At 42.4% G+C, this 12,410-nt stretch overlaps 2 protein-coding genes across 2 annotated transcripts; one reads left to right on the top strand and one right to left on the bottom strand.

Moving 5' to 3' along the window:
* The first annotated feature begins 111 nt into the window (after positions 1-111).
* On the top strand, positions 112-10,763 carry LOC118111529 (transmembrane prolyl 4-hydroxylase). The gene is made up of 9 exons (XM_035160191.2): positions 112-868; positions 1,512-1,593; positions 6,361-6,557; positions 6,697-6,787; positions 7,753-7,915; positions 8,017-8,202; positions 8,561-8,651; positions 8,841-8,964; positions 9,625-10,763. The coding sequence occupies exons 1-9, from the start codon at positions 479-481 to the stop codon at positions 9,837-9,839; spliced, it is 1,539 nt and encodes a 512-aa protein (XP_035016082.2). The 5' UTR covers positions 112-478; the 3' UTR covers positions 9,840-10,763.
* On the bottom strand, positions 1,643-3,911 carry LOC118111530 (secreted frizzled-related protein 5). Its single transcript, XM_035160192.2, has 4 exons — positions 3,269-3,911; positions 2,604-2,779; positions 2,435-2,521; positions 1,643-2,332 (listed from the first exon to the last, which is right to left on the bottom strand). Exons 1-4 carry the CDS (start codon positions 3,829-3,831, stop codon positions 2,013-2,015), a joined length of 1,146 nt encoding a protein of 381 aa, XP_035016083.1. The 5' UTR covers positions 3,832-3,911; the 3' UTR covers positions 1,643-2,012.
* Positions 10,764-12,410: the final 1,647 nt, after the last annotated feature.

Genomic DNA, 12,410 nt, shown 5'->3' with positions numbered 1-12,410 from the left:
GATAAACACCTACTTCCTCATCCAGGTGGGTTTTTTTCTCTGTGGCGTCGACCGCTAGAGGCCGCTACCGGTTACCTGACGCGGGAGCAGCGCCCCCTCTGCAGTCGTTAGCTTCCCCCTCTTGTTGTTAGCATGGCGTGTTGTTAGCTATGGTTGTTAGGCAGGTTGTCAGGGGCAGCGCTACTGCCCAGTGAGCTAACAGGAGATTAAGGGACTTTAGATAATGATGACACATTCATTCATAAAAGGAACGGACCGGTGCCGTACCCGTTTCTCCCCCCGGGCCTGGTTTGTTTCTGTGGGTAAAAGCAGGATCCACAGCGTCGGTGTTTATCGAAACAGTCGGAGGTGTGTGGTGGGGTTGGACCCGTAAGCTAGCTAGCTTTGTTAGCGTTATCGCAGCTAGGCGTAAAGGGACGTGACCCAGTAAATAGACACCCCCAGGTTTCCATTGTGATTTATTAGCAATCGTTTGAAAATGCAAGAGATTGAAGAAGATATGTTGGAAGAGGAGGAGGAGGAGGAGGAGGAGGGGGAGTCCGACGGCAGCGAGAATCCATCATTGCTCCCCTTCAAACCCCCCTCACGCGCCACTCGACTGCACATCGAGAGAAGCAGTGTCTGCTCTCGGGCTTATTTCGTCGTGGTCATGGTCTTCTTCCATGTGTACATCCTGAATGTCATCGCCCTGCTGCTCTACGTGCACTACAACAACGGCCCCGGGGATCTCGTGAGCGGCGCCGGGACCCCCTCGGCATCAGTAGGCGGGGGTGGCAGCTCCCTGCCCCATCCTGCCCCGGCTCCCACAGAGCTGCATGTGCAGGACCACAGTCAAAGTTTCAGTCTGCCTCGCATCGAGGGAATACGGGTAAGAAAAGTGGCATCGGTTCAGTGCAAGGCTGTTTGCCACTTGCACATCACTGATGGAAAGAGTCCTACAGTGCAGTGTGTTACCCTGGTATAAGTATGGGTACTGATATTAAACACCCTAGTGAACATCAAGTAAGCGTTTGGAAAGAATAGGCCCTATTGTCTACAACACAAGTTTTACTAATAGCAAAGGTCCACTATATATATCTATACATTGCTTATGCGTTGTGTTCACCATTTTGTCCTATATTCTAAAATTACTCCCTCAGATTTGTAAAATGTTTTTCTGTTCATCAAGTGTTTCTCATTCTTTGCCCATGAATAAAAGTTTAAAACCACCACCGTCTCTCAGGACCGAAAACCAGTCTTTAAACTTAAAGAAAATCATGATTTCACATTTATCATGAGTTATTATCGATATGAAAATCTTTGTCTTGATATAAATCTGGGACATACGCGGAGCCCTATGTCAGTACAGAAAATAAAAGAACTCAGTTTAAGGATTTATTGCTTACTTCCACCCCCAATACATGCTATAAAGCCATTGTCACTGCAACAATAATGTGCATGCATGATAAACATCCGTTGATCTGAATCCCTGTGTAGTCATTGTGTTGATAATGTCTCCTGTACCTCTGCAGGTTGGACATGTTCAGCAGGTATCCCTTGTCCCACACAGTTCGCATGAGATGAGGACACTGAGCTTAAAACCTCTGTTATTTGGTAAGTACAGTGTGGTCTTTGGATGAGATGAATGAATGATTCATCAGGCTTCAGAGAACAACGTTTAATTGATCTCAAAGTCATACAAATATAGACCAGCAATATTTACTTTAACTTCACAGATACTGTACATTTTCTACCTTTACACATTTTGTTTCTCTGACCTCCACTGCCTGAGAGGCAGTGTTGATACTTCATGAGCTCCTTTGTGACCAGCATATTGCATATTACCTCTTCCATACCCACAGAAGTCTGAATTGTTTGAAAACACTAGAACAAGCAGTATTTACAGTCATTTGCTCCTGGTTAAATCTTATATATGCTACCCATATGCTCCCTCTAACCATAGCTGTTTATTCACAATTGGTCTTCTTCACAATTCAGTTCTTTCAGTTAATTCTCTATATGAACACATTATCTTAGCTCCTGCATCTGTGCTGTTTCCATTTGCGCGTAGCTCCCATCAGTTTCTTGTCCCGTCTTTGCCAGGCATAAGCCTTATTTACCACCAGACGCCCCCCCTGCACCGTGCCTGTCACTAGGAAGTTTCCGCCTTGGGGGTGGTGTCGTGTCATGTTCTTTACACAGGTGGCGTCCCTCTCTAGCCACAGCTCAATGTGCGAGCGTATCTGCCCACCTAACAGGGGTCCGTGCTTCAGAACATCCAGTTTGGCAGCCAATGAGAACTGTGAAAGGCTTCCAGGACTGTACTTGAGCCGCGTTAGACGCAGTTTCACAACTGGGAAGTAAACAGATAAATATATGTTATTTGTTGTACTGAATTATTGAAAAACATATAAAAGCGATCCAAGTAAAGAGGTGGAAGAATACAGATACTCACCAAAATCACTCTTACAAAAAGTCTCCAGAGTATCTCTTGAAGAGGAGGCCTCCTCCAGTTCACAGTCACGACAGCTCGCCAGAGGTACTGAAATATTTAAACGACTAATTAAATCGGTTGATAAATGAAGTCAGCTCAGCCATTTGTCTGTGTGTAGTCAATGTCTGACCTCTCCGCCCCCCTGTGTGGACAGTGGTGTTGGTAATGGAGGAGATACACATGAGATGGTCTGCAGGATACTGGTCACAACGTAGAATTTCTGGCCAGGGGTAGCCATAGCAACTCATGATTGGTGCACAGCTGTCCCGTACAGACTCGCACAAACTTCTGCAGGGTGATATAAACCTGATAAAGTAGAAATGGAGAGGGAGCATGGGAAGTGCTGAATGGATGAAAGGGTATGAATCAATAGTGAAGTGTTAGAGAACAAACAACACTTGATTAGATGCCATTTGGTTGCTTGTTTTTGTTTCTCAATCAGAGAGGTGCTACTGTGACTAAAAGGAGATTATAGGGCTTTAACGGCTTGGTTTGTGTGTGAAACTAGGGCCTCTCCCCAGAGACTGACACAAATTTGCATAGCTTTCAAAGGGGTGTTCACCCTAGAAAATGCTGCTGCTATGTAACTTTGTAATTAATCTAATCTAATATCCTAATTAAAGCTGGTAATTCTCTGCCCACAGCAATGGGGATTTTACTCTTGAACCCCAACTACTACAGTTCTGCAATATCAACATTTCTTTTTCATTTAAACAGACAAAAAGTCAGTGTGACTTGAAGAGGTTGACAATATATGGTTACAGGAAATAAAAAATCTATTATAATTACACTTACCTGTCAAGGCAGATGGGTGCAAATAGAGAGCAGAGAAAGATGCGGGCATCGGGGTGGCACTCTCTTGCTAGTAGTGGCAACCAACTGGCACTCTGTTGTACAGCCTCAGCTGGAGAGTCGTGTCCCAGCAGGTTGGGCATCCTCATAGTGTCATAACCAATGTTTTGGCACAAGGCCATGCCGGCTGGGATAGGCACGCATCGAGAGGAACTGCGGGGCTCCCATAGTCCACCATCTCCTATAGAAAGCATGGATCTGAGTCCGGCATTAGCACCAGAGTCCTCCTCACCAGCTCTTCCTGCTGCAGCTCCTGGTCTAGAAACACGAGTATTTCCAAATCCAGTTTCTGTGTTGCCCTCTATACTTGCTTTGTCTTTTACCCCAGATCTAACCCTACCTTCAGTTCTCCCTCTGTCTCGTCCCTCAAGTCCTGCCCTTGCTCTACCAGCACCAGGACCAAGCGCCAATGTGCTGCTAGGCCCCGCAAGCAGAAGGAGAAGTAGTGCCAAGGCTGAAAGGAAGCACTTTCTGGAGCTAAAATGAGGACAGAGCACTGAAGTCATCCTGATAGCGCAGTTAGAAAGTAGGAGAAATCCTGCAATGGGTCTCTTGAGTAAAAAACAGACTCCTGTGTAGCAGTGCAGGAGAGAGTGGCAGAATAGGTGTATTTATAGTGGGCAGTGATTACATTTGCATAGGAAGGGTTAAGGGGAGGTGTAGAGAACAGCCGGGAGAAGGGGCGGGGCACACATTAAATGGTTATAAGAGATCAAGGTCCACTCGTATTTATGAGCAGATTTAGAGTGTTTGCCCCTAATAGTAAGGACACAGTCATCTGCCCCCAAGTCGCAGCAAAAATATGACCATGTTAGAGAAATTAATCAACAGAAAAAATCTCTCAAAGTGACAGGACCTGTTAGACCTGCCTCCAAACACAGTGTGTGTGTGTGGTGTGTGTGTGTGTGTTGGTGTGTGTGTGTGTGTGTGTGTGTGTGTGTGTGTGTGTGTGTGTGTGCGTGTGTGTGTGTGTGTTTTTTTCAAATAAAATTGGTGCTGTCTTGCTGTGAAGCCATGGCCTGATTCCTGTTCAGACAAGCAGGTCACTTCCTTTCCGGGGGAGAAAGAGAGACGATGGTGGGAGGGGAGGGAGAGAGAGAGGCTCAGTCCCCCCTCATTCATATCAGTTATCCAGATTAATGAGGGCCGACTGGACAATAGGGATTAACCAAGTGGGTACAGTGTAAAAGACACGGGCGATAAACAAGGCCTCTACTGTACAGGCCGGAAGCCTTTTATTAAGAGGGTTAATGACTAACAGACGTAGAAAGGTCGATGGAAGGGAGCCATGAAACACTACTGCCTTCACACAAGGTTTTGATAATTCTGATAGAATACATCAAATAAAATATGACCTTCACTATGTTCTAGCAAACCCATGCAGACCTAAAAGAAATAATCCAGGAAGAGGCATCTCATTCTCAGGAGACCAAAATAGAGAAATGGAACAGTTCATTTTGGAACAGTATCGTCTAATAATAAATAGGTTTAAAATAAAAAGGGTACACCAAGTTCTGATTCTGTTACTTCTTTAAAGTAATTGATATTGCCAATTACTGTGTCCCAGAAGCCTGCGCTGTTCCTATCTTCCTTTGGGAAGTAAAGTGTCATCACTCATTATGCCTCCTAGTGGGATGTGGGATAGGCCACAACACAAATGACCCACTGGGGAGTGACGGAAGGGAATAGCTTCGGCTTGTTATAGCCTATATGAACTGTATGGCGTAAGTAAATTTCCTTTGCTTAAAATATGTGGGAATGAGAGGTATTCATATTAAGCCACATGTCATGTGCTTCAGCGTCCTTTTACCACACTGATATTAAGTCCTTATATTAAACTCTTCTCACCCTTTAGGGTCTCCTCATCCAGATCATATGATTATTAGCATACACTGATCAAAGCATCTCCAAATTGCCCCATCACCCTGAAAGGCTTTGTAGTCTGACAGATCAAACCAGCACTGTTAACCCACATATTTTAATCCACTTAAAGGCCACTCACTCATTCATTCACCATTTCAGGTATAATGCAAATGCTTTACACTTGTATGTCGCCAGAGGTTGTAATAAAACTTAAACGCTCCTTTCAGACGTGCACTGAACTATACTGAATATTCTTCAGAGTTTCTACTGTCAGCCCCCGAGTAAACACTCTGGAGAATGTCCAAGTGTGCCCATGTGAGAATACATCAGCAAGCAAGTTTGTGTCTCAGGATGAACAAAATTTGCGAAACACGTAGGAGACATGTCAACTTGGAAAGACAACGACATTCAAGAGCTTTTGGTGATAAGAGCCAACGCCATATGCCAATGATGTCGATGTGCTGTAAACAAAAACATGATCTCTCTACAGTGCAATTTATACGTCATGTCCAGCCTCCTTTATGCTCTACCTCGACGCCACCCCTCGCCTGAACGCTCAGGAGATTTGCCTGTGGTTGTGAATGCTTCTGACTCTGACAATCTCCTGCTGTGTTTTTTATGTGAGAGACAAGCTCTCCATATTGTGTCTCATTGCATCTTGGGTCACACCTGTACTTAAAGCTGTTTAAACGGAGCGTCTGGTGCTTGGGTCCATCTGACACCAGTCTCCTGAAAAGAATCGTAACATCTGAATATGTGGGTCATTATCCAGTTAATCTGTGAACAAACCCAGAATCTTGATTAAGCCTTGTCTCTATAAGCCATCTTGTCTGGGTAGACTCACGGTTGGTGGTTATTCTGAAAATATGGACCTTTCATTTTAATGACTGTATTCAGGAAAGTCTTGTTGTGTGATAGTTGATCAGTGCTTTAAAAATTTTGCAATTAAGATATGCTTTTTTCAGTCTCTCCTTAGCAAAACCTCCACAGGCTCCATATAATTTGCAACAGGAAATCACATTGTGTGCATTGAATGAATGAGTAATGTGAAATAAATGTGTTCCTTTTTCAAATTAGCATCTTTGAGAGGGATTGATATTATCTAATTACACATCCAAGGCAGCAGTGTTTTCTAACGTTTGCCACTATTGTCTTTTTCCTGTTCTCACCAGAGATCCCTGGCTTCCTGTCAGAGGAGGAATGCCGTGTGGTGGTGCAACTGGCTCAGCTCAAGGGTCTGATGGAGAGCCAGACACCGTCACCAGGCCAGGGACAAGAGGAGTCCAACCAGCCACTACTTTCTATCAGCACAGAGGAGGTCTTCAGTCTGTTGGACCTAAACCAGGACAGGCTGCTGCAGAAGCAGGAGGTGAGAAGATACAGTCAAACAAGCTGAGAGGAAATAGATTTCCTGAAAAGATCCCAAGTGATGAATAATTAGATGAACTGTCACAACAATGTTATGTATTTCTGTTAATTTGAGATAAACATTCTGGTCTCTTCTCCAGATTGTGAGTCACTCACGTTCTCGAGATGGAACATGGTTGAGCCCAGACAACCTACGACAGATACTCACTGGCCTGGAAGCTCGTCCAGCAGGTTTGTGCTCATGTGGTTTGTGTGTGAGTCAGTACATTTTAGGCTGTTTTGCAGTACAGTTTTGAGAAAGTACTTAACATCAGTGAAACTCAGTTTTGGGTAGAAAGTACAAGTCTGAAATAAATCCATGACACATTTAAAGAAAGTAAATGTAACTTGAAACCACAGAGGTTTTGATTTCACCCTCTCCTTTTTTTTGATTGTGGGTTTGTATGGGTACTATTGATTTTTAACAGTTAGCTGAAGTTTGTTCTGGTCCAACTTCTGTGCTTTCAAAAGACAACTTTTTTCAGTTTCATTTTTCCTTCAATTAGTAAATTCAGTTGTTCAAAATGAAGATAATGTCAGATTCAAGTATGTAAATATACTGGACTAATCTCCTTCTGTTAAACAGTATGTGTGAGAGTTCTTGCAGCGGTGTACCCTCCAGTACAGTAAGCTGCTGATTGGTAGCTGTGATTGCGTGCAAGTCTTTGTGAGTGGCAAGGCCGGAAGAGGGGTGACACAGTTTTGTACACATCGCAGTCCGGATGTGCCTCATCCTAACTCATTAAAGGCTGATTATTCTCCAGCCCCTTCTCTTAATTCCCCCCCACGGATCCCCTGTATCCCCCCAGCTCCCACCTCCACACTCTTTCGTTAACCTATCCCCCTCTCCGGTCACCTCTCCTCTGGCACCCCGGAGCTATTGTTGCGGCTGGGGCGCGGTCCCCCAGGGGAAGTGACGGGGGCCAAACGTTCACTCAGCTGAGAGTAACAACACAGGGTCGGACAAAGAGGGAAGGAAGGGAGGAAAAGAGAGAAACGAGCTGTCATAACTTACTCGTCACTACATTGTCCAAGAATTCAAGATTTAATTGGAATCGTGGAAGAATTTCACAGGGCTCAATTAATATCCGTATTCATGAGTTAGTTTAATTTTTTGGTCCAATTAAGGATTTTGTGTTTGCGACTGTGTCTGGCAGGGTTGCTGACATTGGAGGACTTTAGGCGTGTTTATGATATGTCACAACGTCCAGGACAACAGCAAAATGGAAAGCTCCGGAGTCAGTTCAAACAGAGAAACAAACATACGTGGCTTTATCAAGGTCTGGGATCCCACCATGTGCTGCAAACACTCAGGAACAGGTAAATATAAACACACACAAACACACACTGTCATGTTGTTAGTAGCCCATACACTCATGTTTGATAACATACTATTTTACCCCCATATGTCTTTAATTCAGATTAATCAGTCTGACACGTCTACCCCCTGCGCTGGTTGAACTGACTGAGCCACTGCAGGTGATTCGCTATGAGCACGGAGACTTCAGTAATGCCCACCATGACAGCAGCCGTTCTCATTCAGACACAACATGTGCACACACGCGACTGGCAGGAAACACATCTGCCCTCACAGAGGTCTCCTGCAGGTACGACATGTGCTGTTTTTTTACTGAACATTTTGAGTAGTTTTCACAGTTTAGTCATCCGCAGATCATTTGAATAATCTCCAAATTATCTTAGCTCTTCTTTTTTATCTTATTTACTAATCATACGTACGTTTATAATAAATAATACAATATTCCTCTGTATGTATTTGTGGATTTTTGTGTAAAAATTGTAGGATTCCTGAGATTATAATCAGTATTGGACATCATTTTTATCTCACCTGTTTCTCAAAACAAATCCTTCCTTTTAAACAATATAACTTCTCTTTTGGGTTTTGTGAGAGACACTTTTTCACTATTATTATGATTAGTCACTTTCTTCCTTGTTTTTTTCCCGTAGGTATCTTACTGTGTCGTTCTACCTCAGCTCTTTAGAGGAAGGTGGTGAGACCTCCTTTCCCGTGGCAGACAATCGTACCTATGACGAACAGGTGAGTGTGAAGTCATAAACAGTCCCAACCCTGCTTTTCTTTTTTCTGCTGTGAAATGATGACAACTGTGCATAACCTGAATGTTGCTGATAAGACAAAGACATGACAAGGAATCTGACACTTACGTGGGCAAAGTGTGCCAAAAACAAATGATTGGACATGAGGCGTTTACAGTTTTGTGTGTCCTAGGCACTGGGCCAGGATGGAGTTGATTTGACAGACACCCAGGAGACATGTGGCAGAGGGAACCTGAGAATAAAACCAACTGCTGGGACAGCGCTCCTCTGGTACAACCATCTCTCTGATGGGAGAGGTAAGAGCAAAAAGTTGTAGCATAGACGCACCTAGTGAACGCTCCATTATGTTGATCAGGGGTCCTTTAATGTATGAAAATCAAATCCCATGTCAATTTACTTTTTTCTCACAAGTTCTGTGTGGATTCTAACTTTGTAGAAGTGAAAACTTACCAGATTTAAGTTCTACTCTCATCATCTTGATCTCAAAATATGTCATCCACATAAATGATGTGAGCGGAGTGAGAAAATGACTCGTAGGAAGGATCTGTCTCAAAAATTGGGGAGAAAAGGAAGTTTGCAGGCAGATGGTGAGGTGAGAGTTTACAGGGGAATACATCTTCGAAAGGATGTGTTTAAACTACTCTGATTTCTTCTGCCCTTTTCTCTCCTTTTCTGTCTTCTGTTCTCTCCATTTTCATTTTCATGTTTCTCTCCTGGCTTTTTGTTTTCTGTGACTTTTCAAATTGTGGTGACTTTCATCATAATAGCGCCAGTATATCACTTGATAGTTCAATCACAATTGGGTGGATTTATCTGAAAAAAGTCTGGCGTTATCCCCGGAAGTTTATTGGGTCTTGTTGTTAAAATATATCTGAATTCGTTCACCTCTCTCCATTAGCTACTTCTCTCATCCCTCCTTCCTAAATGGCTTTCTTCTTCTCCCATGCCTTCCCTAGGTTGGATGGGCGACTTAGATGAGTATTCTCTGCACGGCGACTGCCCGGTCAGGCGTGGGGTGAAGTGGGTGGCCAACAGCTGGGTAAATGTGGACCCAGATCATCAGATGCAGGTCCGCTACCAGAGACTAGTTGCTCAGAGGCACACAGCTAAGTCGACCCGGGAGGAGCATTACCAACCTCTCTCACACAGTGACCTCCACCAGGATCTATAGCCGGCCCTTTTTAATTATAACACAATGCAACGCATCATCAAAACTGAGTCATTGTTGCATCTATGAAGCTGGTGAGTCCTGACGACCTTTCTACAACATCAGAGGAAGTTGTAGTTGAAATGGAAATTGCACAACATAACATCCTGGACATTTTCTTTAAATCTGTCTTTAATTTTGATACAGATTTATGTCTGTCAGATGCAATGGTTTCCTCGCATTTTATTTATAATACATTACTAGAAGATATACATGAGTATGAATGCTATTCTCTATTTAATTGAGCCTTAAATATAATATCACTCCCTCAATTTAGTATAACAGATATCTGTGGTTACGGATTGGAGAGTTGGAAAAGATGCAATCAGTCATTATGTAAAAGATGAACCTTCTTACCTGCCTTCCATTTTATTTTTACGAGGCATCTGACCCCGTTGCAAGTCAGCATTATTTATTGTTATAGAGTTATAAGCTGTTGTCACAAGCCATATCAGTATAGTCATCGATGAATGTTTTCCTTAGGGATATTATTTGTGAGATTATGTTTGATTGTTCTGTTCTTGGGCTTTTTATCATGAATTGTTATTTAATGACTTTGCCACATCAAGTGCAAATGCAGGACTGTTCCAAACTGGACAGACAGATCAGTTGTCACACTAGCTGTCGGAGGCCAGTCCTTCAGGTATAATTCAAACTAAGGTCTTTAATATTTAAACTCTTGTGGTTCTTATCCTCACAACTCAAACAAACTTGTGTTTATTTATATTTATTATTTAATTTTAAGTATTTATTTGAGTGTTATTTATTACCACCTCTTGTTGATTTTTAATTAAAGGGAGGAATATTTATTACAGTTTGATGTTGCACTGAGTTTGTCACTGTATTTGTTCTATGTTATGAAATATATAAAGCAGTGTTTTAATAGCGGTGTGTGTGTGAGTGGCGTCATTTGTGCAAATCTGATGTTGACACTAGATGTCGCCCAATATCAAATACAGCAGCTCAAGCTTTATGGGCTGTTAAACATGAGATAGTTCAGAATGTGGTCTTAACTGTAGTATAATTTACTGGTGCTCTGTCTGCATCATGTCAGCACCAGTTCCCTTAATGATAAGACACCAACATGTCAGTGTTCATGTGTAACTGACAACACAAGTAGCCTCTTGTTTTTATCAGTGCTGGAACAAAGTATTCAGATCCCTTGGTTAAGTAGAAAGAACAGTGCCACAATTACAAGTTGAAGTCCTGAATCAAATTTATTACTCAATTCAAAGAAAATCAAGCATCAAAACTGAAAGTACAGACATTGCTCCTTAATTGTACATGGTAAAATCATTTTACTGTTGTATCTGGTCGAGGTAGAACTTAAGTTGAAGAGGTTGACGGTAGAGTTTGTATGTAAAAAGTTGGTTTGTAAAGTATCTAGTAATACGGCTGAGCTGCCAAATAAATGCAGTGGGGTAAATGTGTGACATTAACACTGTGTTTAGCTTGGGTCCAAAAAGTTACCTGGGATATATTTACTTGGTGAATTATGTGGATACCACAATACCTAGTTGCACATCCCTGTGAGCAAGGCTGGATTACCAACTGGGCAACATGACCCACAACCCCCCCAGCTTGATTTTATATGAATGGGCTCTACATAATTTGATTAATCTCAAGTAAATCCCACTGATGTAGAATTTCACCTGACATCTCCTTCATCTGGCATCTGGTAGATTGGTTTAAGAGTGGGATTGTGAGTCAGAGTCTTGTTTTAAGAACTAAATTGTTCTCCTTTATATGAAGTTATATTAAAAGTAATAAAAGGTGAAGGTTATCGAATTGCTCTATTGTTTTTGTGTCAGGTAAATAACATACTGAAAACCTTATCAAGGTCCTGTTATTCCATCATAAGAGGAAGCCTGCAACTAACAATTATTGTTGTAATCAATTGGCCTGACAATAAATTACTTTAATAATCCATTGTTTAGTTAATGAAATGTCGGAGAATAAGGTCAAATGCCTGAAGCCCAAATTAGCTTATTCTAATGTCTTGATTTTTCTGGCCAACATTCAAAAATATAACAATGTTAAGAAAATATTGACAAACTAGAATGGAACTCCACCAACACCCAACAGCCCCCAAATGAAACCACGGTTAAATCCACCAGATCTGGAATTTTCATAAATCCACAAAATGTACTGGGTTCTTTCTTTAATCAGTTTCCCATCCCTCCACTTAAATTCTTGGAAAACCATTCATTACTTTTTGCTTAATCCTGCTGACATACAAAGAAACAAACCAGTGGACAGCGGTGAAAACACAACCCCCTTAGCGAAGGTAAGCAGGGTGGGCTGTTTTATTATCATTGACTATACAAACCAAATAGTTTTACATATCCCTGCCTCGTAGCCAGTTAAATTTGGCCCAACCTGGTCTTCCCAACCCACTTCCTGTCGCTGCTGTCAATCAATCTCACACCACAATATAAATTGAATGCTGATGAGACGTGGAAAATCCTGGATGAATAAAAACACATCAAGGAACTTAAAGTTGGTAGAAGTCGCTCAAGGCAGGTGCAGCAAAGT

The sequence above is a fragment of the Hippoglossus stenolepis genome, chromosome 6 (assembly GCF_022539355.2).
Source record: "Hippoglossus stenolepis isolate QCI-W04-F060 chromosome 6, HSTE1.2, whole genome shotgun sequence".
Lineage (NCBI taxonomy): Eukaryota > Metazoa > Chordata > Actinopteri > Pleuronectiformes > Pleuronectidae > Hippoglossus > Hippoglossus stenolepis.
Note: the sequence above shows the minus strand (reverse complement) of the source record. Positions and strands in the feature narration are given on the sequence as shown.

Excerpts from the sequence above, each read along its gene's own strand:
- LOC118111529 (XM_035160191.2), top strand. The coding sequence starts at position 479 with ATGCAAGAGATTGAAGAAGATATGTTGGAAGAGGAGGAGGAGGAGGAG. Across the intron at positions 8,652-8,840 it reads ATCGTACCTATGACGAACAG|GCACTGGGCCAGGATGGAGT; the intron begins GTGAGTGTGAAG and ends TGTGTGTCCTAG. Across the intron at positions 8,965-9,624 it reads CCATCTCTCTGATGGGAGAG|GTTGGATGGGCGACTTAGAT; the intron begins GTAAGAGCAAAA and ends TGCCTTCCCTAG.
- LOC118111530 (XM_035160192.2), bottom strand. The coding sequence starts at position 3,831 with ATGACTTCAGTGCTCTGTCCTCATTTTAGCTCCAGAAAGTGCTTCCTT. Across the intron at positions 2,780-3,268 it reads GCACCCATCTGCCTTGACAG|GTTTATATCACCCTGCAGAA; the intron begins GTAAGTGTAATT and ends CTACTTTATCAG. Across the intron at positions 2,333-2,434 it reads TTTTTGTAAGAGTGATTTTG|TTGTGAAACTGCGTCTAACG; the intron begins GTGAGTATCTGT and ends TTTACTTCCCAG.